General features: G+C 46.2%; 1 protein-coding gene across 1 annotated transcript in view; it reads right to left on the bottom strand.

Annotated features, from left to right (window-relative positions):
* ERV1 (Erv1/Alr family protein) overlaps window positions 1–26,647 on the bottom strand; it is a 69,733-nt gene extending 43,086 nt beyond the window's left edge. The window contains exons 1-2 of the mRNA XM_086486423.1: window positions 26,024–26,647; window positions 25,865–25,942 (exon numbers count right to left, since the gene is read on the bottom strand). Coding sequence (XP_086342549.1) covers window positions 25,865–25,942; window positions 26,024–26,557 — 612 coding nt within the window. The 5' untranslated portion in view covers window positions 26,558–26,647. The remainder of the gene's footprint in view (window positions 1–25,864; window positions 25,943–26,023) is intronic.
* Window positions 26,648–27,288: the final 641 nt, after the last annotated feature.

Below are 27,288 nucleotides of genomic sequence, written 5' to 3'. Positions count from 1 at the left end.
ATGGGGTACACAGCAGAGGCAGGGTTGGCATGTCCTGGCCACTCAGAGTGTGTTACTCCCATCATTGGAAAGGACTTCCCGGGTTATTTGGGTCGCCAGTCGACATTTGACAAAGCAAAGAAACACAAGAAGCGTGTTCGCTTTGCAGGAGTACCCAGTTCTTCTTCTTCTTCTTCTTCTTCTTCTTCTTCTTCTTCTTCTTACAGTTCTTCTAGCTCTTCAAATTCGAGCAAAGAAGACAGAAAAGGCAAAAAGCAAAGCAAGAAACAATGCTTCGGAAAGGGCAAGAAAAAGGCAAAGAAGTCTAAATCTCGCCCAGTGTGGCTGACAGTTCTACAGAGGACTCGTCTACAGACAGTTCAAACTCCGATGACGGAAAATTTTATGCGAACAAGAAGAATTTTTATAAAGCCAACCACTATGACTTTCTGGAAGATAAAAGCAAGAAAGTCCGAGAGTTTAAGGAAGGTGGACAGTCGATCAAAATTGACACTTTTTCAGGATACAAAGATGCTTTGAAGGCTTTGTCTTTTATATAGCAGTTTGACATCGCTTTCGCGGGAGGACGCTACTCAGAGCACTCCAAGATTCGGAATGAAAGTAGAAAGAGAAAGAGCAACCCAGAGAAGAAGGATGCACGACCCGTCACCCAAGCTTACTCCTCAGGAGCGAGCTCGCTTCATAAGGAAGGGGAAGTGCTTTGGATGCACGGAACATGGACATATCTCCGCGAAGTTCCCTAAAAAGGCACAGAAAGAACAGACTGATAAGGATGACGACAAGCCTGAGAGTTCGAGAGCAGCTAAGGAACGTGGCAGAAAAGGCAAGATGAAAACAGGACTGGTTCTAGATTGTGTGGGTACCGATCCCAACACCATGGACGAGAGTACAGAACTTTGCCGAGCTTAGGGCAAAGTGAAAGATCAAGAGGCCCTAATCTTCTTTGATGGAGGAGCCAAGGCCAACTTCACTTCACCGGAATTGGCGGCGCGGCTCGAGATCACGCTCCCGATCGGATGGGACCACTTGCGGAGGCAGTTCTAGCCACACCCGGCAGGGATGTAGCCATTACACCTGTCATTGGCAAACTTCGGTTGCATTGTCAGGGGTATTTGGGGCATGAGGACTTTTACATAATACCTTTGGAGGGTTGTGATGTTCTCTTAGGGATTCCCTCATACCACAAGAACAACGCCGTGGTCAATTATCGGGCGAGAAAAGCGACATTGACTACAGAGAAGGGCAGAATCATTGTACTTGATATTAAACTAAAGGGCAAGTCTGTCCCTAATGTATCGGCTTCGGCCATTTCTAAATTACTAAAATCCAGTCTGTTTGTTTACTCAATCTTTATGAAAGAATTAAGCAATAAGGATAGGACAAATATGTCTAAACTTGATAAAGAACGCCAAGATTTTCTCCACTCTCATACCGATTGCTTCTCAGAGGGCCTACCAGGCGAGTTACCAACTGCTCGTCCTGAAGATCATACCATTGATCTGATACCTAGAAGCACACCACCGAACCGGCCACCTTACCGTGTGAGCCGAGCACAGAATAAAGAGATTATGAACCAAGTGAAAGACCTCTTGCAAAAGGGTCTTGTCCAGCCTAGTACTTCACCGTATTGCTCTCCAGTGTTGTTGGTTTTGAAGAAAGACGCATCTTGGAGAATGTGCATCGATTATAGAGCTCTCAATAAAATCACCATCAAGAACAGATTTCCGATTCCTAGGATCGATGATATACTCGACAGATTACAGGGATCCTCGTGCTTTAGCAGGATTGATCTGAAGAGTGGATATCATCAGATCAGGATCGCGCCAAGAGACATCTACAAGACAGCATTTCGGACGACTTTTGGGTTATTTGCGTTTTTGGTGATGCCTTTTGGCTTAACCAATGCTCCTGCGACATTTAACCGATGATGGACAAGATTTTTCGAGAGTACAGGCTATTTGTTGGCACTTTCTTTGACGATATCATTGTTTTCTCCAAGAATGAGGCAGAACACAAAGATCATCTGCTTCAGGTCTTTCAGGCATTACGAGATCACAAGTTAGTGATTAATGCAAAGAAAAGTGAATTTTTCCTAACAAAGATACACTTTTTGGGACACATTGTCTCAGCAAAAACAGGAATGCAAATAGATCCGGCCAAGATAGAGACTATCCGTGATGGGCCCGATTTGAAGAATGTCCATGAAGTCAGAATCTTCTTGGGACTGTGCTCGTACTACAGGCGGTTCATTCGAAAGTTTGCAGAGCTTGCTTCCCCTTTGCATATCTGGACACAGAAAGGAGTCCCTTTCTCGTGGGGATCCACAAAGGTGACTGTCTTTCAGACATTGAAAGAGAAATTGACTACAGGACCAGTTTTGACTTTGCCAGACTTGCAGAAGTCATTTGAAGTATATTGTGATGCTTGTGGTCATAGTCTTGGTGCAGTCTTAATGCAAGAAGACCATGTCATTTCTTACGAGAGCCGATTGTTCTCAAGGCCGGAGATGACAGCACAGATTTATGAGAAAGACCTTTTGGCGGTTATCCATGCTTACTCAGTGGCGGCATTACCTACTCGGAGCGGATTTTACTGTCTTTACAGACCATCAGAGTTTGCGCTACTTCTTGTCACAGAAGCAGCTTTCGGAAAAGCAAATGCGGTGGGCGAACATCTTGTCACAGTTTCACTTCCAGATTGTCCATGTGTAGGGACAGAAGAATGTGGTGGCAGATGCTTTGTCTCGAAAGCCGTTGGTTCTGGCTATTTCCGTGATTAATCATAGGAGCTTCGAGGATATGGTCGACCAGTATGCCACAGATACAAATTTTGCAGACATTTTCACACAGATACGGGATAGGGAGACAGTAGCGGGATATTCCATTCGGGATGGCTACTTGATGAGAAAAACCATGTTGTGCGTTACACAGCCGTTGAGGGAAAAGAAAATGACTGAATGTTGTCCACCTTATACGGGTCACCGCGGCATTGCTACCACCATGAAAGGGGTAGAGAGATACTTCTTGTTGGGTGCAGCGAAATGAATGTTTGGGCTTTGCTCAAGATGAGTGCTCCGAACTGTGCTCAAGGTTCCTTTTTGTTCTTATGGAAGGTAGAGCCTTCCGTTCTTAATGGAGAGTGTTGTGATCACGAACAAAGTGAGTGGACACTGTGCGTGCAAGTGTATGAGATGTGTGAGACTGAGAGATAGAGAGAGAAGAGAATACGACACCAGAGACTGTTGTAAAACCCTCCTTCGAAGGCCCCACTCTCGTCGGCGAGAGTGGTCTACTTATGATTGCACAATCTGGTACAATGGTGATGCATGAGAATGATGCAAGTCTAGACTATGTTGACGACTACGACGGGTATCGTGTTATTGTAGGCAAATTTAACCAAGGGTAGGTACTTTTCCCGTTGAGTCTGATCTGAGATATAAGACTTCAATAAATCTAGAACCACTGAATTTGCAATCTCAGACTATCCATTAGTCTGCAGGTGGAACGATGACGAGAACTGCAATCGTGTGCCAATGTTCTCCCAAATTGCCTTCCAAAACAAACTCGTAAATCTGGGGTCTCTGTCGGAGACAATCGTGTAAGGTGCTGCGGAATGAATGTTGTATTTTCTCAAGATTAGTGATCTTTATTGCTCAAGGTTCCTTTTAGTTCTTAGGGAAGGAGAGAGCCTTCCGTCTTATGGAGAGTTCTATGATCACGAACAAAGTGAGTGGATATTGTGCGTGCAAGTGAATGAGACTGAGAGAAGGAGAGAGGAGAGATACGACACCCGAGAGGTTGTAAAACCCTCCTCCGAAGGCCCCACTCTCGTCGGCGAGAGTGGTCTACTTTGATTGCACAAAGGTGTACAATGCGTATGCAATGGACTGATGCAATGGGACTATGCCGATGATGACGATGGTGATGACGATGGCGACTTGATGGCTGAAATCTGGGATCTTCTATTGGCTGAATTTCGTGGACTGTCTTGGGGCTAAAATGACTGTTTTACTGCTGTCTTAAGGCTGAAATTGAATGGTTCCGTCGGGGTTCATGCTGAGGAAAAAAACGCTGAACTGTTGTACCTTTTGGGCTGCGTTTTCTGCTGCTGTTGAAGGCTGAAAAACGCTGGTCTTGTAGGTCTATTCCATGCTGAAAAACGCTGCACTTGCAGGGTATCCAAGGCTGGAAAAACGCTGAAATATGCAGCTCTTCTAGCGTTAGTGATCTGCTGAAAAAACGCTGAAGTTGACAGGGGAAAAACGCCAGGTAATGCAACTTGATGGCGATGCTTTTGCTGTGGGAGGAAACGCCAAAGGGAGGGAAAGGAGGGCGATGGAAATCTGTTGGGAATGCCCGCGAAGGTGGAGGTCCAAAAACGTTGGGGGTGCTGGGGGGGGGGGGGGGGGGGAGGTACTGCTAAGAAGTTGCCTGTTGAGCGGGAAGCTCCTGCTGCCTCTTTTGCCAGAAAGTGCTAACTTGGGTTTTCTTATATATTAACTTAGCAAAATTGCCTACATACTTTTGTTGGAAAGTCACTTAAAAATAATAAGTGAAAATAACCAAAAATAGGAAAATAGGCTAAATGCAATGGAAAATTCCCCTGACTGAATCTGATGGATTTTGAAGGGAATACTGACGATCATGCTGTGTGCAACCGGAGGATATGCATCTATGCTAAGTTGTCACGTGACATCCCCTCCTTTTCAAAGTGAGGTACTGGTACCGAACTGTATGGCATCGAGAGAGATCGCCAACAGCATCCGGAATCCTGTAAGGGACTCTTCACCGGTCCACTCTGATGTGTGGGTTGTGCGGTACTTGAACTTCATAAAGGTCTGCAACGCTTACTTCTTTGGGCCGTGCCGAAAGCGACACAAAGTCTTCTGTGGCTCCTTCCTTGCTTCAACTTCGTCTAGAGACTTGCTTCTTCCGTCTTCAAGAATCTCCATGGCTGAAAATTCCTGAAATTTCCAACACAAAACCATGAACATACCCATTCCATGTAAAGTGAAGGAAAAAAATGTTGTCTTCTCTAAAGACTGTGTATGCAATGTAGATGAACATAGAGACGGAGTGACAACCCGTTCATCAAACACATGCAAACAATGAGGTCGAATCTTTTCTGTTTGAACGAAATCAATCAGCTGTGGCAAATCACAATGGAAATGCCCATGCTTGGTGCTCATACTATCATGTGCTCTTGTAGCGCAGATAGTGTGTCGTGCTCTCTACTGTGGGTGCTCCTCAAGCAATGTGCGTGACAATCTCACTCAAAACAGATTGGAAACAGGAAAAAATAGACAACAACGCTCACAGACACAACAGCAACAGCAACAATAGACCACACAAATGACTCGACTATCTCAAAGCACTGATACAGACTCTAGCGTGGCAACACACTCAGCTCCAGCCCAGGACTCTCAGGTACAATGGGGGTGTCGAGGCTCAGATGTGCAGGGAGAGTAAAGAAGTGTTGTGTGTCTAGACTCTATACTCCAGACGACGACGTTGGACCATATATCCAGAAGATGATCCACCAGCGGCCCATAAATGTTAGCCACCTAAGCCAATCTCCAAAGTGAGTGGTGGTGGTGACCTGGCCACGATGTCCACTAGACCACCGTCCGTATCCTGCCACGTGTCACTGCCCAGCCCAGAGAGTCCGTCCAGTGTGAACCAGACTGAACCAACTGTACTAACTGAGTGTCCTGTGAAAGTGACACTGTAGCCTGCTACAGGTTGCCCGCCACAAGGCCGCTCACCGTCTCGGTGAGAGGAAATACTGAAAAACTAGGAAATAAAACCAGTAGGTACCGCATAGTACATCTTTTTTGAAGCAGGTGCTAGGCCCAACCATGTAAGAAATGATTGTTGCTGGCAAGAGAATTCAACATTGGAGGAGAAGGTTTCTCTGCTCGAACACAGGATGGCGGATTCTTATGCAAAGATGATGACAGTTCAGGGCTGAATTGGGAGGGAAAGAGGGGGACGAATTGGGAGGGGGCTGAATTGGGAAGGGACTAATTGGGCAGAGGGCCAATTGGGGTTGGGAGGGGCAAATTTGGGAGAGGGCCGAATTGGGAAGGGACTAATTGGGCAGAGGGCCAATTGGGGTTGGGAGGGGCGAATTTGGGAGCGGGCTGAATTGGGAGGGAAAGAGGGGAATGAATTGGGAGCGTGGGTCGAATTTGGGAGGGGGTTGAATTGGCAAGGGACTAATTGGGCAGAGGGCCAATTGGGGTTGGGAGGGGCGAATTTGGGAGAGGGCTGGATTGGGAGGGAAAGAGGGGGACGAATTGGGAGGGGGCTGAATTGGGAAGGGACTAATTGGACAGAGGGCCAATTGGGATTGGGAGGGGCGCATTTCGGAGAGGGCTGAATTGGGAAGGGACTAATTGGGCAGAGGGCCAATGGGGATTGGGAGGGGCGCATTTGGGAGAGGGTTGAATTGAGAAGGGACTAATTGGGAGGGGGTTGAATTGGGAAGGTACTAATTGGGCAGAGGGCCAATTGGGATTGGGAGGGGCGCATTTGGGAGAGGGCTGAATTGGGAGGGGACTAATTGGGAAGGTCTGATTTGGTGAAAAGGCCGAATGGAAAGAGGGAGTAGGTGGACGAATTGGGAGGGGGGGCGAGTTGGGGAGGGGAACAGGGGGATGAATTGGGGAGGGGGAGGGACTAGTTTGGGAGGGGAAGGGGCGAGTTTGGAAGTGTTGGGCGAGTTGGGGAGGGGAAGGGGGACGAGTTGGGGAGGGGTAGGGTAGGGTTGAGGGGAGGGCGAGGGGAAGGGGGAGGGGGTGGACTAGGACGAGGGGGAGGGGGAGGATAGGGCGAGGGCGAGGGCGAGGGGGTGATGAGGAGGGTAGGGCGAGGGCGAGGGGAAGAGGGGGAAGATAGGGCGAGGGCGAGGGGGTGTGACTAAATAATAGCAAGGGTGTCACTTCTAAAATTTGCATCTAGCCGCAACATGTCATAAAGGGACACTTGTTGGAAAGTGTTCTTCAAAACTCTCTGCTATAAGCTTCTCTTTTTCTACCTGTTGTTCCTTTGGTATCTTGATCTTCTGCAGATCGGAAACTGCTTCCAAGAAAGCTCCATCAATATCGGAGAGCAAAGATTTGGATTCTTTCATGGCACTGGGGGATTGCTTGTTAACAGCTGCAGGCAGGGTATTCATTGGTGTGAGAATGTGTGGGGGAGTTGAAGTTGATGGAATGCTAAGACCGAGAGCGGCTCTCTGGGCCCGGGTGAGGACGACCGATGGCTCCTCTTCCAACTGCGGCGGCTTATTTTGAGGGGTAACCACATGGGTAGAAGGGGGCGGCTGAGAAACAGTGCTAACTGCTATCAAATTGAGCTTGGGAAAGGCAAACTCGGTCTGGCTTTGACTTGGATTCGAAGCCGTAGATTTACGAATTTTAGGGCAATCCTTACTGTAGTGATCCTTCATATCAGGGCAATGACGGCAAGGAGGAGACCCTTCGGGCAGAGGGCATTTGCTTTGGTAATGACCATATTCCCCGCATCTGTAGCACAAAATGGGCCGATTCACTGGACGAGTCGAAGGACGAGGTGGTCCTTGCTCCATGGAGTTGGAGGTGGAGGCATAGAAGCTGTGAGGTGGTGAGGGAGCATGGGTATGATAAAAGCTCTGAGAGGGAAAAGTGCTCTGCATACCTTGCATAGGAGGGGCTGTCAGCAAAGGTGGCATATGGGGTGGATGGCCATAGGGAGAAACCATGTTGGATGCAGGTGCTGGCCCTTGCTGAAGAGAAGGACCAAGACTTTGCTGTATTTGTCGCAATCCTTTGAGGTAGTAACAATCCTTGTCCTCATGTCCAGATTTTTCACAGAAGTGGCAGTAAACCCGAAGGGGGCATTCTTGTGGAGGGTGCCCTGGAGAGCGGCATGAGCTACACCAAACCGTAGCCTTAGTCTCTTGCTGACACTTAAGCTCTTCTAGCTCGCGTTTAATTTGTTCCAATGCCTCATGATGTGGAGGCTTCTCTTGTCTAAGAGAGAAGGACCTCTCCTCTTGAAGAGCTCGCTGTAACTTTAGGGCTTCCAATTCCCTACGTAAAGAAGTTAAAGGATCAGAAGGACTTTCCAAAAACACAGAAGGGGGTCTCTATGTGAGGGGGGTTGGTGAACAGCTTCCTAGCCCTCTCTATCCTCGTAGCAACTGCGCTGAACTCCTCAAGAGTGGCGTCGGGTCGGAGACTCTCGTAGTTTTTGCTGAGAACTTTTGGGAAGCGCCTTCTCTACCCACTTCTTAACCATAAATTCACCTGGTTGTTGGGGAAGCTTGGCAACCAGAGACTTGGTTTTCGTCATAAGTTCTGCAAAAGTCTCCTCTGGCTGGAGCACCATGTTGGCTAACTCATCCAACACCTTCTCCTAGTAGTCACCGGGCCTGAAAGCTGCACAGAATTGTTGCCTTAAGACTGCCCAGGTTGCAAAATGGTTCTCTGCAAACTGGCTGTACCATTTGTTTGCTAAGCCATCCAAGGTGGATGGAAAGAGTACCAAATAAGCATCTTCCCTGTTGAGACCACGACCCCTACAAAGAGATACAAACCTCCTTGCACGGTCGTCAGCATCTTCTGAAGAGAGACCTTCGAATGTAGGGAACTTGATGTTTACCTTAGCCAAAACTCTAGCCAATGGCTCCATGGCCCCTTGCTGAGCCTGTTGCTCGGTAGCCTGCTGTAGCAGAATAGGAGAGAGCTTCACTGGAGAAGGTGATCTGGAAGATGTGGAACCGGAGGGAGGAATGGGTGATGCCGTATGTGGAGGTATGGGTGATGAGGTTGATGGACTTCTAACAGGTTCCAAGGGTCGTCTTCTGTTGTAGTACTTCAGAGGACTCAGGAGTGCGCTTTGACGCTCGACTGACCGCCTTGTATGGGTCATGCAGCGACCACCAAACAAACCAAGCTTTGGGCAAGAAAACCTTGAACTGGCTAAAGACTGGTCTAGACTCTACTAGACCAGGCAGGTGACTAGACCGGGCTGGACCAGGGACGAGGAGGAGTAGACCAGGGTCTAGACCAGGCAAGTGACTAGACCAGGCTGGACCAAGGACGAGGAGGACTAGACCAGGGTCGAGGAGGTCTAGACCAGAGACGAGGGCAGGTTGGACCAGGGACGGGGAGAACAGCGCAAGGCAAGGTAGGTGAAGCTAGGCAAAGTAGGCGAAGCTGGATAGACCCAACTAGCTTCAAGATTTGCACCTCACACAGTGAGATTTCAGTTGAGGTCCCACCGTGATCGCCAAAATGAGAGCACCTGTAGCGCAGATAGTGTGTCGTGCTCTCTACAGTGGGTGCTCCTCAGGCAATGTGCGTGACAATCTCACTCAAAACAGACTAGAAACAGGAAACAATAGACAACAAAGCTCACAGACACAACAGAAACAGCAACAGTAGACCACACAAATGACTCGACTATCTCAAAGCACTGATACAGACTCTAGCGTGGCAACACACTCAGCTCCAGCCCAGGACTCTCAGGTACAATGGGGGTGTCGAGGCTCAGATGTGCAGGGAGAGTGAAGAAGTGGTGTGTGTCTAGACTCTATACTCCACACGACGACGCTGGACCATATATCCAGAAGATGATCCACCAACGGCCCATAAATGTTAGCAACCTAAGCCAATCTCCAAAGTGAGTGGTGGTGGTGACCTGGCCACGATGTCCACTAGACCACCGTCCGTATCCTGCCACGTGTCACTGCCCAACCCAGAGAGTCCGTCCAGTGTGAACCAGACTGAACCAACTGTACTAACTGAGTGTCCTGTGGAAGTGACACTGTAGCCTGCTACAGCTCTTTCTACAACTGTGTCATGCCAAGGAAGAGACATGGAATGTGACTTCCTTACATACATACCTTTCAGCTTTTCATGAACAATCCGCATACATTCGTGCTCATCCATGAGAGAAACGTGCTCAACATACAATATGTCATGCCTAGGAAAAGGGATCACATAACGATGTTGACTAAAATACACGAAACAATCACGAATGAAACATTCGAACAATGCGTGCGTATCAATCATGCGAACACATAATACTTCCTGTGAGGGTTCTTTGGACCTAGGCTCGAGAGCCAAGATCGATCCTTCGGGATCTCTCGAATCTTCTTGTGGGGGATCTGTGGACCTCGACTCGAAAGCCAAGATCGATTCTTTGTGATTGATCGAATCTACAACGAGGTTAGCTTCGCTAGAAAAAGCATCAACTAACACATCATCCTTGTGAACAATCACATCTTCTTCATGCAACTCATCATGCTTGTGAGAAATCACATCTTGATCATGCAAATCATCATGCTTCTCATAATCATGCAAATCCTGTGTGTCATGCTGTGGAGAAAAAGAGATTGAGAGAATCTCCTTATCCCGAATCCTTTCAACCTTGTCCTGCATATTAGCAATGAGAGATGGAGAAGGAGCAATGTCCACTCCATGAAAGACAATAGGAGAATCACTTTTGGCATTGAGAGTTAAAAGTGTTAGCCTCAAAATCAATGAGAGCGTTAGTCTCACGAAACCATCGAATGCCCAAAATCATATCACATCCTGAGAGAGGAGAAAAAACAAATCTTCTAGTGAAGGCAGTCTGTTGAATTGCAAACAACACATCAAGGCATTTCTCTGTGATGAGAGCGTCCATACCAGGACGAAAGCCAGAGACCTCGATAGGAGATCTTGGACTAACCTCGAGGCGGGCTCTCTCAACAAGAGAGGAACTGATCACATCATGCATACTACCTAGGTCAAACAATATGACAAAACGGTGCCCCGACGTACGACCATAACATTTAATGAGAGAATCATCAATGGGCGGGTCCTGAGAAACTTTGGGCACAATCGTGTTATCATTCATTGCATTGACAGATGTAGTGGGTGTTGTGGGTTCTTTAGATTCATTCGATTCAAGCTTAGGACATGTTCTTTTTATGTGACCCTTAATATGACAATGAAAACAACGACCTTCCTTAGAATACGTGCTTTGTTCTTCCGACCTGATGTATCCTCCTACAATTCCTTGTGCTACCTTTTCATTTGGAGTAAGCTTAGGTTTAGCAGTTGTGTTAGCCTTACCCTTAGATTTATTAGAAGAATTCTTTGATGAGATACTATTGGTAGATTGGTTAAAAGAGTTATCATTCTTACCATTCTTACCGTTCTTACCGTTCTGAGGGTTCTGAGAAGTCTGCGAGGTACTTGTGGAAGTCTTGTTCTCCTTAGGCTTTCCCTTGTTGTGCTTCATCTCGCGGGCGAGAGCAATTGCTACCGCTTTGTTGAGATCGATTGGATCGAGTACCTCGACATCATACTTGATATACTCGTCCAATCCGTAAAGAAATGCCTCCTTGCGCTTCGCATCCGATTTGCGTAATTGAGTGCCGAGCTGCAAAACACGATTAGAGAAAGACGTAACCGGCATACCGTTTTGCTTGAGAGCTCGCCAATCGTCCTTCAATCGTGCAAGGTACTGAGGTGGCATAAACCGCGCCTTGAGCTTGTCTTGGAAATCAGCCCAACTAAAACAGAGAGGCGTAAAATCTTCATCTGCCTCTAGGTGCACGGCTAGCTGTGCCTCTTGCCATGCCTGGTACCAATTAATGGCATCACCGGCAAGGTACATAGCTGCCGTCAAAACTTTGCTATTGCCTGTTTTCTTAGTTGTCGCAAAATAAACATTAAATTGATGCAACCAAGAATGAATAACAGTAGCATCCATCTTACCGTCATACTTAACTGAAAGTCAACTTTTCTGTGACTGGATGATTGGAATCCGCGTTGTGGCTTGCGCCACTTGACGAACTCCCACGATCTTTGGGTGGTTCGGTCTTCGAGGCTAGGACTTGGGCAAGCAATTCTTAAGTGCGTAGCTCTCGTCGAGCTTCATGCTCGGTCTCCAAAGCCAATCTATGAGCGGCAAGATCAGCCTCCAATGCCGCGTTTCTTGTTGCCGCTTCCTCCTTCCTTAGTTCTTTTCTTTCTTTTCTTGCGTCGCGCTTGCGTTCTAAAGCAAGGCGCTTGTCTTCCTGTCTATCCATCATGGCCATCATCTGCTTGACCATTGCCTCCATAGGGTCTGGTGCACTTGTTAGTACATGGCGAAGGGGGAGGGTTGAAGAAATCATCTCCGGGTGGGGACGAGTCTCCGTCGCCTCTCTCATGCTCATCACCTGTATGCGAAGTATCCATTCCGCTTCGGATAACGACCATGCACTATGATCTTGGGGTCTTAAGCTCGCGAGGAACTTGGGTTCTTGAGGGTCTTGAGGTTCTTGAGGTCCTTGATTCGTGAGAATCTTGGGTTCTTGAGGTTCTTGATTCTTGAGGGTCTTGGGTTCTTGAGGTTCTTGAGGGTTTCTTTCGCTTGCAAATCGCGTTGGAGAAGGATCTTCTCTTCACCCAAGTTCTACCCTTTTCTGCAAGCGCACCCCTTGGTGGCCTTGCGCTCACACCAAGGTTGCTTTTTCCCACCTCACGTCGATTGGCCGGCCGCTAAGTGCACGGTCCACTCTCAATGAATGAAAAGAGACACAAGGGGAGGCTGGACAAGCCCTTCTTTCTTGGGATTCCTGTCACTCTTCAACAAAACACGATTAGGAATTGCCACGTCCAAGTAAACTTGGGTTCGTGCGATCGCAACAAGCAAAAAAATTTCTTGTGGTTCTTTCCTTGAGTAATGCAGAACAATTCCAAAGCTCTATACCAATGTAAGGTGCTGCGGAATGAATGTTGTATTTTCTCAAGATTAGTGATCTTTATTGCTCAAGGTTCCTTTTAGTTCTTAGGGAAGGAGAGAGCCTTCTGTCTTATGGAGAGTGCTATGATCACGAACAAAGTGAGTGGATATTGTGCGTGCAAGTGAATGAGATGAGAGAAGGAGAGAGAAGAGATACGACACCCGAGAGGTTGTAAAACCCTCCTCCGAAGGCCCCACTCTAGTTGGCGAGAGTGGTCTACTTTGATTGCACAAAGGTGTACAATGCGTATGCAATGGGACTATGCCGATGACGACGACGGTGATGATGACGACGACTTGATGGCTGAAATCTGGGATCTTCTATTGGCTGAATTTCGTGGACTGTTTCGGGGCTGAATGACTGTTTTATTGCTGTCTTAAGGCTGAAATTGAATGGTTCCGTCGGGGTTCATGCTGAGGAAAAAAACGCTGAACTGTTGTACCTTTTGGGCTGCGTTTTCTGCTGCTGTTGAAGGGTGAAAAACGCTGGTCTTGTAGATCTATTCCATGCTGAAAAACGTTGCAGTTGCAGGGTATCCAAGGCTGGAAAAACGCTGAAATATGGAGCTCTTCTAGCGTTAGTGATCTGCTGAAAAAACGCTGAAGTTGGCAGGGGAAAAACGCCAAGTAATGCAACTTGATGGCGATGCTTTTGCTGTGGGAGGAAACGCCCAAGGGAGGGAAAGGAGGGCGATGGAAATCTGCTGGGAATGCCCGCGAAGGTGGAGGTCCAAAAACGCTGGGGGTGCGGGGGGGGGGGGTACTGCTGAGAAGTTGCGTGTTGAGCGAGAAGCTCCTGCTGCCTCTTCTGCCAGAAAGTGCTAACTTGGGTTTGCTTATATATTAACTTAGCAAAATTGCCCTACCTACTTTTGTTGGAAAGTCACTTAAAAATAATAAGTGAAAATAACCAAAAATAGGAAAATAGACTAAATGCACTGGAAAATTCCCCTGACTGAATCTGATGGATTCTGAAGGGAATACTGACGATCATGCTGTGTGCAACCGGAGGATATGCATCTATGCTAAGTGACTGGGCATGCACGGTCTACGAATAGACTCACAAAAGTGCCAGATCACTGCTAATCTAGACTTGACTTGACTGAACTAAACCCTGATCATGCTGTAGCTTGTCCACGGACACATAGGGTTGGATGAGTCACGTGACAAATTGTCTCAGGCATGCCATGTAATCTGAAGATCTGGGTCACAAGCAGTCTCGCTAAGTGATTCGGCTTGACTGTTTTCTTCACTGGAATGAAATGAGTCTGTTTGCTAAATCTGTCAATAACAGTCCAGATACCATCGTGACCACTCTGTGTTCTTGGGAGATCAAAAATGAAATCCATTGCAATACTTTCCCAGGGGCAGGTGGGTATGGGTAAAGGCTGCAACAATCCCTGTGCTTTATGCCTGTCAAACTTGACCTTCTGGCATACTAAGCAACTACGCACAAACTCTTCCACATCCTTCTTGAGTCTCGGCCAAAAGAAGTGTCACGTGACACATCCAGCCCTATGTGTCTATGGACAAGCTACAGCATGATCAGGGTTCAGTCAGTCCAGTCACTCTAGATTAGAAGTGATCTGGCACTTTTGTGAGTCTATTCGTAGACCGTGCATGCCCAGTCACTTAGTGTAGATGCATATCCTCTGGTTGCACATAGCATGATCATAAGCATTCCCATTAGAATCCATCAAAATCCTTTAGGGGAATTTTTAAGTGCATTTAGCCTATTTTACATATTTTTGACATTTTTCACTTATTATTTTTAAGTGACTTTTGTTGAAAAGTAGGTAGGGCAATTTTGCTAAGTTTGTATATAAGCAAACCTAGACTAGCACTATTTGGCAGAAGAGGCAACAGGAGCCAAGCTCAGCAGGCAACTTCTCAACAAGACCCCTTGGCGGTTTCCCCCTCCAAGCAAGCAGCACCACCTCCCCTAGCATTTTTGAAGACCCCTTGCCCTAGCGTTTCCAGCAGGCATCCTCGCCAGCAAGTTCCAACCACTAGCGTTTTGTATCAGCATTCATCGCCAGAAGAGGTTCCAGACACAGCTAGCGCTTTTGACATCAGCATGCCTAGCGTTTTTGGGAATTCATAGACCTAGCGATTTTGGCAATTTCAGCAAATACAAGGCAGCGTTTTCAGCAATGAACGGCCTGCCAATTCAGCCCTAAAGAGTAGCAGATTCAGCCCAGTAAGAACATCAGTTTTCAACTTTAATGAACCTCAGTTTTCAGCCCTAAACCTGCAGATTTTCAGCGACAAAGACCCACAGAAACAGCTCCCCAAATCAGCCTTTTTGGATTGTAGCAGATTTCAGCCCATGGCGCTTTTGGACAGCAGATAAAAGATTGCAGATTTCAGCCCTAGTGTCGGCCTCGTCATCCCCGTCGTAGTCGTCAACATAGTCTAGACTTACATCAGTCTCATGCATCACCATTGTACCAGATTGTGCAATCATAAGTAGACCACTCTCGCCGACGAGAGTGGGGCCTTCGAAGGAGGGTTTTACAACAGTCTCTGGTGTCGTATTCTCTTCTCTCTCTATCTCTCAGTCCCATACACTTGCACGCGCAGTGTCCACTGTCACAAACGGGAGCGCATAACAATATAAAATACATTCGGATAAATAGGATTTATCACTTATTACTGAAGCCAGAGGATATAGAGAGAAATAAATAGAGAGAGAGATAGAGAGTGAGAAGATCGATGAAGTACTGGGGACCAGAAGATGGGCTGGTCCCCCCCCCAGAATAGTATCTTTATTACTGAGGAGAAGTCTATACAAGCACCTGAACCGAACGTATTACCACGTTCGTTCTAGAATAAGACTTGATGGTTCCCGGAAGCCTCAGCTTCCGATTCCTAGGGCAAAACCCTATTCCAAGGAACTTCCGTTCCTTATTCCAATTCCTCGAGAATCAAGGTTCTCGCCTCTGGATCTCACCTTCCAGACTCGGGGCATGGCATCCCTGCAACTCTTCTTTCCAGAGTCCTCTTCCCGCAGAACAACTCTGCTTTCCCGGACACGAAATCCTTACTTGGGAATCCCAACTTCCGGATCACAACTTGAGAGACTACCTCTCTCCGATCCGTGGATCTACTTCCCAAACTCGGGTACGAAACCCTTGGGCTGATCTGGCTCTAGTTCCTCAGAGCGCTTTTCTCCTGCAGAGGCTCATGCCTTCCTCTGCTCCTACTCCCTCACGAAGAGGAAGTACACCTACAATCAAATACTCAAAGATCATAACATGAAAATCGTTACCTTCAAAGTCTCGACGCTCGAAACGCAACTCCGTTCTCGAAAAGCAATTCCTCGGAAGAGATCTCTCCATAGAAAATCCTCTCTTCCAATCCTACACACAAAAGAGGTGTGTTCTCGGGTTCCTACTCGTAAATCAGCCCCGTCTACGACATTTATGGGCTGAAAACAGAGAAAAACAGCAACTTGTCGCGATGGAAACACGCTTCGTAGGCACTTCTTCGCAAGGAACTCGCGCACTGGGTCTTGGCGACATCTGGTACACTTGGGGTAGCCATGGGCATCACCTGCAACGTCTTCTTTACGGCTGAAATCTGCAATAGCATCTCCTCCTTGCAAAGATTGGTCCTCCTCTCTGAGTGAGGGCATGTGATGCTTTTATAGCTCCTAGCCACGGGCACAAATAGCTGCTCGCGTAGAGATCGCGGCCGGTTTTTTTTTTTTTTTTTTTATGCCAGAAAAAGAGAGAGAGAAAACGCTAGCTGATCTGTTGCCTTATTTATCAGATGGCTACCCACTTATTAAATGGGCGGCCGGTGTATTTTTTTAAAAAAATAGTCTGAACCTGCCCAAAAACTCAATAAAACCTTATAAGTTAAAGACAATGCTTTCACAGCACTTCCCAGGCGTCCATGGATGCAATCACACGCACAATTGCAATGCAAACATAAACTTCCTCGCGGGAAAGCATCTGCTTTCCCGAAAAGCAATCCCGCTTTCTCAGAAAGCATATGTTTTTCCTCAAAGTTTCCTCTGAACCCATCTTCATTCAAGTGCTTGCTTTTCCTTGTGCACAATTCTAACTCAGTTCGGAATTTCCTCCCGACTATGGATATTCCCTTTCATATGCACCCGTCACCCACCTTGTGACGCATCAGGAATACCCATCACCTAGTCCTTTCCTACCGAACTTACGGTACAATCTCCTTCACGATGCTCTATGTCACCCATCCTATGACGCATCAGAGATGTCCGTTCCCGGATGGTCGGATACTTCTTTCCGATGCTCCCTGTCACCCATCCGATGTGACGCATCAGAAGTACCCGTTCCTGGTGGCCTTACAGATATTCCCGTTCTCAGTGTTCCCGTCATTACTTTAAATGACGCACTAGGAATACTCCGTACTCAGATGTCTCCAGTGAGAAAAACCCTCTCACTTAAAATTCCAATAATTCATTTAGAATTATTTTTTCCTTGGTGTTCCAAGCGAGAAAACCCTCTCACTTATAAATCCAATAATTCATTTAGAATTATTTTTCTGTCAGATAAAGCCAATTTGGCAACATCCCTCTCACTTATAAACAGTTGTCCTCAACTGTAGAGGTCCAATTGAACTGCCGGGGAGAAACCGGAAAGATTCCAAATCTTGCTCAATGGTGAGTTGAGCTAGTTCTTTCTCAAAAGAGAACTTTAAAATTAATTTAAACAAAAATTCAATAATTCAATACTTACCTTACCGGTTCATGTCCTTCCTCTAGTACCTCGAGGATATCCTTCACCAATTATCAAACTTACGAGCCATGTAAGAACTCGTCATTCGCGTCTTTCCAACAGATCGGAAGTTTCCTCATTCCAAAGTCTGTTAACTCAATTCCACCTTCTCAATCCGAAAAGAATAATCCTCCTAGAAATCAATCTAGGTATCTGTCTTTGCGCATAATCCTACGCTGTTAGTCTAGAGGGTATTAAACTTCTGGTGTCCTCCCACATAGGGAATGCTCAAGTCATAGAGCATTAAGCTCGATGTCTTTCTTTCACAATTTGCGATCACCTTAAAGAAGGTTCTTGTTTCGGGCCGACGCTCAACGTAGGCGAATGATTCTAGTCCGAAGATTCCTTGTGCACGGCGGCACTTCCTTCCAATCTTTTCCTCCTGCAAGTTATTATCACCAGCAGTGTTTTCCTGACGCCCATTAGCGTCTCTTCCTTGCAGAGGCCATCCTTGCAAGCATCTAGGACTCCTCGCAAAATCTTAGGCAAATAAAATTCTAGCCATATCATTCTGTGAACATAAGTTCAAACTCGGCCTACTTAAGGGCGAACACGCTTTAGATCTCAATGATGTTCTCCCGTATGTAATTAAGGTAATTCTTACCATTTTTAAAACGGGTTGGCGAATTATATTCTTACGAACAAAATAGTTCGAATTTATTCCAGCAGCGTGTAAATGCTACTTGACCTGCTCATGGAGAAACATATACCGCAACCAAAAGTTGCTACTGTAATGGTAAAAGCACATAGCGTACTCAATGATCAACGACCATCAGAAAACCTCTTCTCCGTAGAGAAACTCAAATTCCTTCTACCGAACACATCTCAAATAGAGATTCTCGTGTCGGAGTATCCTTGCGCACAAAAAGGCGCTCAAGAGAGTATAACAAACTCTCATCCAGTTCCTTGGCATAGGTCTGCATCTTCGTGTGTTATCCATGTACTCAAAAGTGTACATAATTCTTAAGCTGTGTTAAAGTTTCGGTGAACCTGGGAAATTACCTTCCCTTCGTAAAATCCTTAGAGCGAAGACGCTCACCTTGATGATCACTTGGCTCGATCTTAGAGCAAAACCCGCTCATCAAATAATGTAGGATTTTAATCCTTGGATTCCTCAAGCACAGGCCGTAGTCGTCGCTTGTTCCTTCCTTCGTAAAGAGAGTTCATTCACTTGTGTGAAAAGCACTACCATATCTTCCCTTACCGGGTAGGGGTGTTGGTTCATAAGGTACTCAAGCTTAATGAAAGCTTTTCTTTGCTGGAAAGCTCAGAATGGTTCCTTCATAATTTCCTACCCGCAGTATAGCAGGTAATCTGTTCGAGAATTACCGGATACTAGATCAATAGTCGACCTTCCGGCTAGTTAAGCAAACCAATTCATCTCAGAAAACAATGTTTCAATTTGATCCTGCTCTCATAAACACTCGAGAGTGGTAGTCCCGGTTAGACATAACCATATCTTGTGCAAAAGAGAAAACAAGCACAATGCACTTTATGATTTCCTTAAAGATGTAACTTTGATTAAAAACCTGCCCTCTCACTTAAAGTTCAAGGGTCTTCTATTGAAGAACTCAGGAGTTAGATTTAATTCCCTTACTCCAAACTTTATGTGTTCAATGTTTCCCGTCCCACCACGGGGATTGGATTCTATGTACACTAAGGTGTACACTTTCAGCTTTGTATTGCTGACTCCACCATTTGCTGCAAAGTATCTTGCAGATGGGTTTACAAATTCGGGCAAAAGTCCTTCGTTAAATTTGTTCATCTTTCCTTCCTCAGAGAGGATCAAGAATGGAGCTACCTTGGCAAGAGTGAACCACTACTTGCTTTCACTCACTCGTGTTCCTATTGGGCAAACCGATCCCAATCTTTGCAAGGAGGACCAATCTTTGCAAGGAGGAGATGCTACTGCAGATTTCAGCCGTAAAGAAGACGTTGCCGGTGATGCCCATGGCTGCCCCAAGTGTACCAGATGTCGCCAAGACCCAGTGCGCGAGTTCCCTCGCGAAGAAGTGCCTACGAAGCGTGTTTCCATCGCGACAAGTTGCTGTTTTTCTCTGTTTTCAGCCCATAAACGTCGTAGACGGGGCTGATTTACGAGAAGGAACCCGAGAACACACCTCTTTTGTGTGTAGGATTGGAAGAGAGGATTTTCTATGGAGAGATCTCTTCCGAGGAATTGCTTTTCGAGAACGGAGTTGCGTTTCGAGCGTCGAGACTTTGAAGGTAACGATTTTCATGTTATGATCTTTGAGTATTTGATTGCAGGTGTACTTCCTCTTCGTGAGGGAGTAGGAGCAGAGGAAGGCATGAGCCTCTGCAGGAGAAAAGCGCTCTGAGGAACTAGAGCCAAATCAGCCCAAGGATTTCGTACCCGAGTTTGGGAAGTAGATCCACGGATCGGAGAGAGGTAGTCTCTCAAGTTGTGATCCGGAAGTTGGGATTCCCAAGTAAGGACTTCGTGTCCGGGAAAGCAGAGTTGTTTTGCGGGAAGAGGACTCTGGAAAGAAGAGTTGCAGGGATGCCATGCCCTGAGTCTGGAAGGTGAGATCCAGAGGCGAGAACCTTGATTCTCGAGGAAATGGAATAAGGAACGGAAGTTCCTTGGAATAGGGTTTTGCCCTAGGAATCGGAAGTTGAGGCTTCCGCGAACCATCAAGTCTTATTCTAGAACGAAAGTGGTAATACGTTCGGTTCAAGTGCTTGTATAGACTTCTCCTCAGTAATAAAGATACTATTACGGGGGGGGACCAGCCCATCTTCTGGTCCCCAGTACTGTGTCGATCTTCTCACTCTCTATCTCTCTCTCTATTTATTTCTCTCTATATCCTCTGGCTTCAGTAATAAGTGATAAATCCTATTTATCCGAATGTATTTTATATTGTTATGCGCTCCCGTTTGTGACATCCACTCACTTTGTTCGTGATCATAGTACTCTCCATTAAGAACGGAAGGCCCTACCTTCCATAAGAACAAAAAGGAACCTAGAGCACAATTCGGAGCACTCATCTTGAGAAAAGCGCAAACATTCATTCCGCTGCACCTAACATTGGTATCAGAGCTTTGGCAGTGTTCTGTATCACTCAAGGAAAGAACCACAAGAAATTTTTTTTTGCTTGTTGCGGTCGCACGAACCCAAGTTCGCTTGGGCGTGTCGATTCCTAATCGTGTTTTTGAAGAGTGACAGGAAAGAAGGGCTTGTCCCAGGAAAGAAGGGCTTGTCCAGCCTCCCCTTGTGCCTCTTTTCGCTCATTGAGAGCGGATCGTGCACTTAGCGGCCGGCGAATCGACATGAGGTGGGAAAAAGCAACCTTGGTGTGAGCGCAAGGCCGCCAAGGGATGCACCCGCGGAAAAGAGCAGAATTCGGGTGAAGAGAAGATCCTTCTCAAACATAGATTGCAAGCAAAAGAAAACCATCAAGAACCTCAAGACCCTCAAGAACCCAAGAACCAAGACCCCCAAGAACCCAAGAACCTAAGCTCCTCGTGAACTTAAGAACCCAAGACTTCAGTGGATGGTCATCACTCGAAGCGGAATGGATACTTCGCTTGGAGGTGGTGAGCATGGGAGTGGCGAAGAAGAATTTTCCTCACCGGGAGGTTTTTCTGACCCTCCTCCTTCCCCATCTACACCAAGGATTGCACCAGATCCTATGAAGGCTTTGTGCAAGACGATGATGGACATGATGACAACGTGGCACGAAGCACGAATGGCAGCCATGGAGCGTGAGCGCGAGCAATTACGCTTGGAGGCCAAAGAATTTGATCGCAAGTACACAGAAAGAAAAACAGAATTGGATCGCAGGAACGTTGTTTATTCTTTCTCTCTCATTTCTAATGTACAGGCGAAGATTGAACAGATTCAGGAGAACGAGACTCTCTCAGTCTCTTCTTCTCCAAAGCATGACACACAAGATTTACATGATTATGAGAAGCATAATGAATTGAATGACAATGATTTGCATGATGATTTGAATGACAATGATTTGCATGATGATTTGGATGATAATGACAAGCATGATGATTTCCATGATGATCAAGATATGATTTCTCACAAGCATGAGGATTTTCATGAAGATGATGTGATTGTTCACAAGGATGATGTGTTAGTGGATGCTTTTTCTAGCGAAGCTAACCTCGTTGTAGATTCGATCAATCACGAAGGATCGATCTTGGCTCTCGAGTCGAGGTCCAAAGAACCCCCTCAAGAAGAAGCGATCTTGGCTCTTGAGCCTAGGTCCAAAGAACCCTCACAGGAAGTATTATGTGTTCGCATGATTGGTACGCACGCATTGTTCGAGTGTTTCATTCGTGATCGTTTCCTGTATTTTAGTTAGTGTCTTTATGTGATCCCTTTTCCTAGGCATGACATATTGTACGTTGAGCACGTTTCACTCATGAATGAGCACGAATGTATGCGGATTGTTCATGAAAAGCTAAAAAGTATGCATTCAAGGAAGTCACATTCCATGTCTCTTCCTTGGCATGACACATTTGTAGAAAGAGCACATGAAAGTATGAGCACCAAGCATGGGCATTTCCGTTGTGAATTGCCACAGTTGATTGATTTAGATCAGAACGACAAGATTCGATCTCATTGTTTGCGTGTATGTGGTGAACGGTTTGGCACTCCGTCTCTTTGTTCATCTACATTGCATGCACAGTCTATTAGGACAACAAATTTTTTCCACTCACTTTACATGGAATAGGTATGTTCATGGTTTTGTGTTGGAAATGGTTTCAGGAATTTTCAACCATGGAGATTCTTGAAGAAGAAAGAAGCATGACTCTAGACGAAGTTGAAGCATCAAAGGAGCCACACAAGACTGTCGCTTTTGGCACGGCCCAAAGAAGCAAGCGTTGCAAACCTTTATGAAGTTCAAGTACCGCACGACCCACACATCAGAGTGGGCCGGCGAAGAGTCCCTTCCAGGATTCCGGATGCTATTGGCGATCTCCCTCGACGCCATACAGTTTGGTACCAGTACCTCACTTTGAAAAGGAGGGGATGTCACGTGACACATCCAGTCCTATGTGTCCGTGGACAAGCTACAGCATGATCAGGGTTCGGTCAGTCCAATCAGTCTAGATTAGAAGTGATCTGGCACTTTTGTGAGTCTATTCGTAGACCGTGGATGCCCAGTCACTTAGTGTAGATGCATATCCTTTGGTTGCACACCACATGATCATAAGCATTCCCATCAGAATCCTTCAGGGAAATTTTCCAGTGCATTTAGCCTATTTTACATATTTTTGACATTTTTCACTTATTATTTTTAAGTGACTTTTGTTGAAAAGTAGGTAGGGCAATTTTGCTAAGTTTGTATATAAACAAACCTAGACTAGCACTATTTGGCAGAAGAGGCAACAGGAGCAAAGCTCAGCAGGCAACTTCTCAACAAGACCCCTTGGCGGTTTCCCTCTCCAAGCAAGAAGCGCTACCTCCCCTAGCGTTTTTGAGGACCCCTTGCCCTAGCGTTTCGAGCAGGCAACCTCGCCAGCAAGTTCCAACCACTAGCGCTTTGCATCAGCATTCATCGCCAGAATAGGTTCCAGACACAAGCTAGCGTTTTTGACATCAGCATACCCAACGTTTTTGGGAATTCATAGACCTAGCGATTTTGGCAGTTTCAGCAAATACAAGGCAGCGTTTTCATCAATGAAAGGCCTGTCAATTCAGTCCTAAAGAGTAGCAGATTCAGCCCGGTAAGAACCTCAGTTTTTAGCTTTAATGAACCTCATTTTAAGCCCTAAACCTGCAGATTTTCAACGACAAAGACCCACAGAAACAGCCCCCCAAATCAACGTTTTTGGATTGTAGCAGATTTCAACCCATAGCGTTTCTGGACAACAGATAAAAGATTGCGGATTTCAGCCCTAGTGTCGGCCTCGTAACTCGTCTCTTTAATACTCCTCTTGGGAAAGCCCGAGCCATGAGTATCAAAAAGTGTTCCCAAAAACATTGAAACCAGTATCAAAACCAGAATTAAGGAATCTCAAATTGGCACCAGTACAAGTTCAAAACAAATAACATCCATTTCAAATAAGTTTCACACAGTATTTTCAAACAGATTCTCAAACTAAGTTCAAGAAATGTCTAAATCAAACTTAAAAAGCATTCTCAGTGTATCTTGGTCAACAGTCGAGCTCGAAAAGATGACTGGCTTTTTATCCTGAAACCTACACCAAAGTTAGGGTTAGGTTCCTTCCATAAGATTGTAGCCAACTGCAGCATGGTCCATAAGCTCTTGAAAGGAAAGGTCGAAATTTGCTTTACCAGACAGAGTTCCTGTAGCGGTGATTGCAGTCCAATGATTTAGTAATCACATTGGGCCTCCAAGGTTATCAACTCGAGGAGAGACACTTGATGATAGATGTCTAGAAATTTCAAGTTGTAATATGTTAGAGTTTCCGTGTCAAGCATTTCAAGACACCCCACTCTGCCAGAACCAAGGAGGATGTCCTTGGAGTGTGCGGCTTGGTAGCTATAGATATCCACTACTGCATAGCATTATCTTTGAGAAATCCCATGGCTCGAGAGATCTTGATTCTTCTAAGTAGTTCCCTATGGCATAGATATTGTCAAACTGCTGCAAAAACTGTAAAGCTTTCCTTGGATCTTTCTCCCCCGACAAGGGAAATAAAAAATTCTTGTGAAATCTGAAAGCGTCGTCTTGCTCTGTCTGCTCTTGGAAGGACCGGTATGCTTTCAAAAAAGCACACAATTGAAGCTCCGATACCACTATAACGGGAGGGCACCACGCCAATGGAAAAGAAAAGACTAAACAGACTTTAGACACTTCAAAACAACTAAATTGAAGAGATACACTGCACACGAGACACGGAGTGGCGGGGTGGAATCAGAGCTTTGGACGTGCTTCGGCTTCGCGAACAAAAGGGAAGAATCAAGAACCCAAGAAGAATCAAGAACCTAGGAAACCTATCTCAAATTTTTTTTCAAAGAAGTTTTATATCCTTGCCTTAGACTAATACATGTTGCCTACTTATATTAGCCACTCTCACCTTTAGTCCATTGCGTATCAGGTGCGCTCTCGTCTTCGTCGCTATGTCTTGGATACCCTTAAGGCATAATCTCCCCATCATGAACGAAGATCGGCATCGGATACACGAAGATCCACATCTCGAGTATCAAGATCCGCTTGCCTTATATGTGGATAAGAAAGAAGTTAGAGAAAGAATCCCTAGCCCTCTTCTGCATTCGCACTCGCATGTAGCATGCATCTACTTTTGTCAACATGGAACCATTGGAAATACCTCCGAGCATCCTAACCTTTCATCTTCATCCATAATGTTTTCTCGACAAGACTGTTCCAGTAGTAGTACTTGCTCCCAAGGTAGAGTTAGTATCAAGGTTGATATTCTGCGACAATAGTAAGGTTGCCTAGTAAGGTGCAAAAATGACGCCTTACTATTAAGGTGCTAATAAGGCTGCCAAGGAGTGGGGATGGCGAATTGGGGACGGGGCTCAGAGCGGATTTTAGTGTTAAAAAGAGGGGGACGGTAAGTAGGACGGAGAAAATGGGGACAGGAAGCCCAAAAATGGGGTCCCAAGTTACTATGAGGTCCCCAACATCGCCCAACATTTTCGCACCAAATTAGCATAGCGTTTTGCAATTCATTGGCATGAAGCATCAGCACTCAATATTCAGCATTTAGCCATTGTATCAACATTTGTGCAAGTAATCAAAGCAAGTACTTGCCCCGGCAATAGAGCAATGGGGCCCTTGAGCGTGGTTGGGACCCGACATGCAGTGTTTTCTCTCTCTCTCTCTCTCTCTCTCTCTCTCTCTCTCTCTCTCTCTGCTATGTCAATCCCAACTTCTCAAGAGGGAAAAAAGCTTTGGATTGCTGAAGAATTGACCATGAATCAACTCAAGAGTAAAGCGAGCGAGCTCAAGAAGATACATGAAGCACGTAAGCAAGGCAAATGGGCAGTCTACCGAGGTGGCAAAGCGATCATCCAAGAGTTTCGAAATCCCAAACCAGCTCTCCCCTCAGCCGACCCTTCCTCAACTTCCACGCCCCAAGTTGAGAAACTTGTTGATAGCATCATAAAGGCATGTACAAAGGCTACGCGAGCATCCACACCGTTACCCGAGAAGATGCCATTAAGTACTACAAACATAGGATGTAATGTTTGCATCAGTTCATTGCCGACTATATGCCTATTTCTCTTGACACCTAAGAGGGGGTTTTTTATTCTCCTTGCATCCACGCATCTTTGTGTGATGTCATTTTGGCATGTTAATGAAAGCTCATAACGAAGCATTGTAACTGGTTGAAACAATGTCAATGTGTGCAAGAATGTGTAAGTACCTGGGCTGCCAATGTGTGCAAGAATGTCCAAGTAGCATGCCCAAGAGACTCTTTTGATGCTGGGGCTGATGCCAAATCCTGACATTTTACACAAAAGAATGTTGGATTTTCCCTGGAGAACCTATGAGTGCCGAGACAGTTATTTCAAGATGTCAATACCATGATTTCAAGCTGCCTCTGCAAGTTTTGAAGCTCCATAGAAGTACTGAAATATTTTTTATTGCTGTGATCACACGTGTGATGCCCATCCATGACTGTGGTATCTTCACTCTGCATGGCAACACTGAGTGGACTTGAACTTTGTAATCGGAGGTTATCTGGAATGGAACTATGAATGAAGGGTGATCCCACATCTTCTTCGTCCTTCAAAGAATGCACTTGTTTATTCAGCTCATTCCGGATCTCAAGGTCAACGGTGCTGCTGACAACAAGGGAGTGGGCTATGGTGCTTGAGTCCAGAACCTGTGTATTCTTGCCCCTCTTTCTAATGAAGGAGAGGGCCGAAAAGGGGAATGGAAAGTGCAGACGAAAACCTTGCTGTTTCCCGTAAGCCGGAGACTGCTTGTGTTCCAGGTGGCGTAGAAAGTTAGAGATATCAAAGTAAGTATCAAACGGGCCGCCTGGGTTACCAATATGGCCCTTCACCTGCTGCAACCCGCCTTGTAAAAGCTGTTGAATGTTTGGAGGCGCCATCCAAACTTAATTGAGTGACTGCGCGCCCTCGTCTATAAAGACCACGGGAGGGGAGTGAAGGGATCGGCGTGATCGGCGGCGCGCACATTTTGGGCCATCGGATTTGTTGTTTTTTGGTGGGGGGGGGGGGGCGTGCTCGGGACTAAATAACACCTATATTTAATGTGGGGCCAAGTAATGGGATCGACGACGAGGAAGTTCGCGCACGAAGATCGAAAAGCTTGCAACCCAAGATGTCTGCTCAAAAACTAAACTTGAACTGCTTAAAAACTAAACATGGACAGGCGCTAAACCTAGACAACGTGGCCAATGCACCCTGAATTCACAATATTATAGCGTCAAAACGGTTTGGAATACACAATGAGTGCGTGGATGAGGTGGTTAGCTCGTTTGACCCCCAAACGTGGACCCCGAGGTCACGAGTTCAAATCGCGCCGATGCGCCTCGTTTTTTGCGTTGACCCAGTTTAGCGCCCCCCATTTTTTCGACAACACGCCTCGTTTTTCGTGTTGGCCAGGTTTAGCGTGCCTCGAGATCCCGCTCCCAACCCCGACCGTCGATCCCATTACTCGGCTCCGCATTAAATATAGGTGTTACTTAGTCCCAAGGGGAGGATGGGGGGCTTGTTAGTAATTAACACTTCGTTTTGGGAGGTGGGATCAACGACTCCAGATCGTCGGTTGATTGTGACCGTTGGATTGTGTAGGGAATGCAAAAGATTCCCACTTTTT

This window comes from Adiantum capillus-veneris, chromosome 17 (genome assembly GCF_014529385.1).
Source record: "Adiantum capillus-veneris isolate H3 chromosome 17, ASM1452938v2, whole genome shotgun sequence".
Lineage (NCBI taxonomy): Eukaryota > Viridiplantae > Streptophyta > Polypodiopsida > Polypodiales > Pteridaceae > Adiantum > Adiantum capillus-veneris.
Note: the sequence above shows the minus strand (reverse complement) of the source record. Positions and strands in the feature narration are given on the sequence as shown.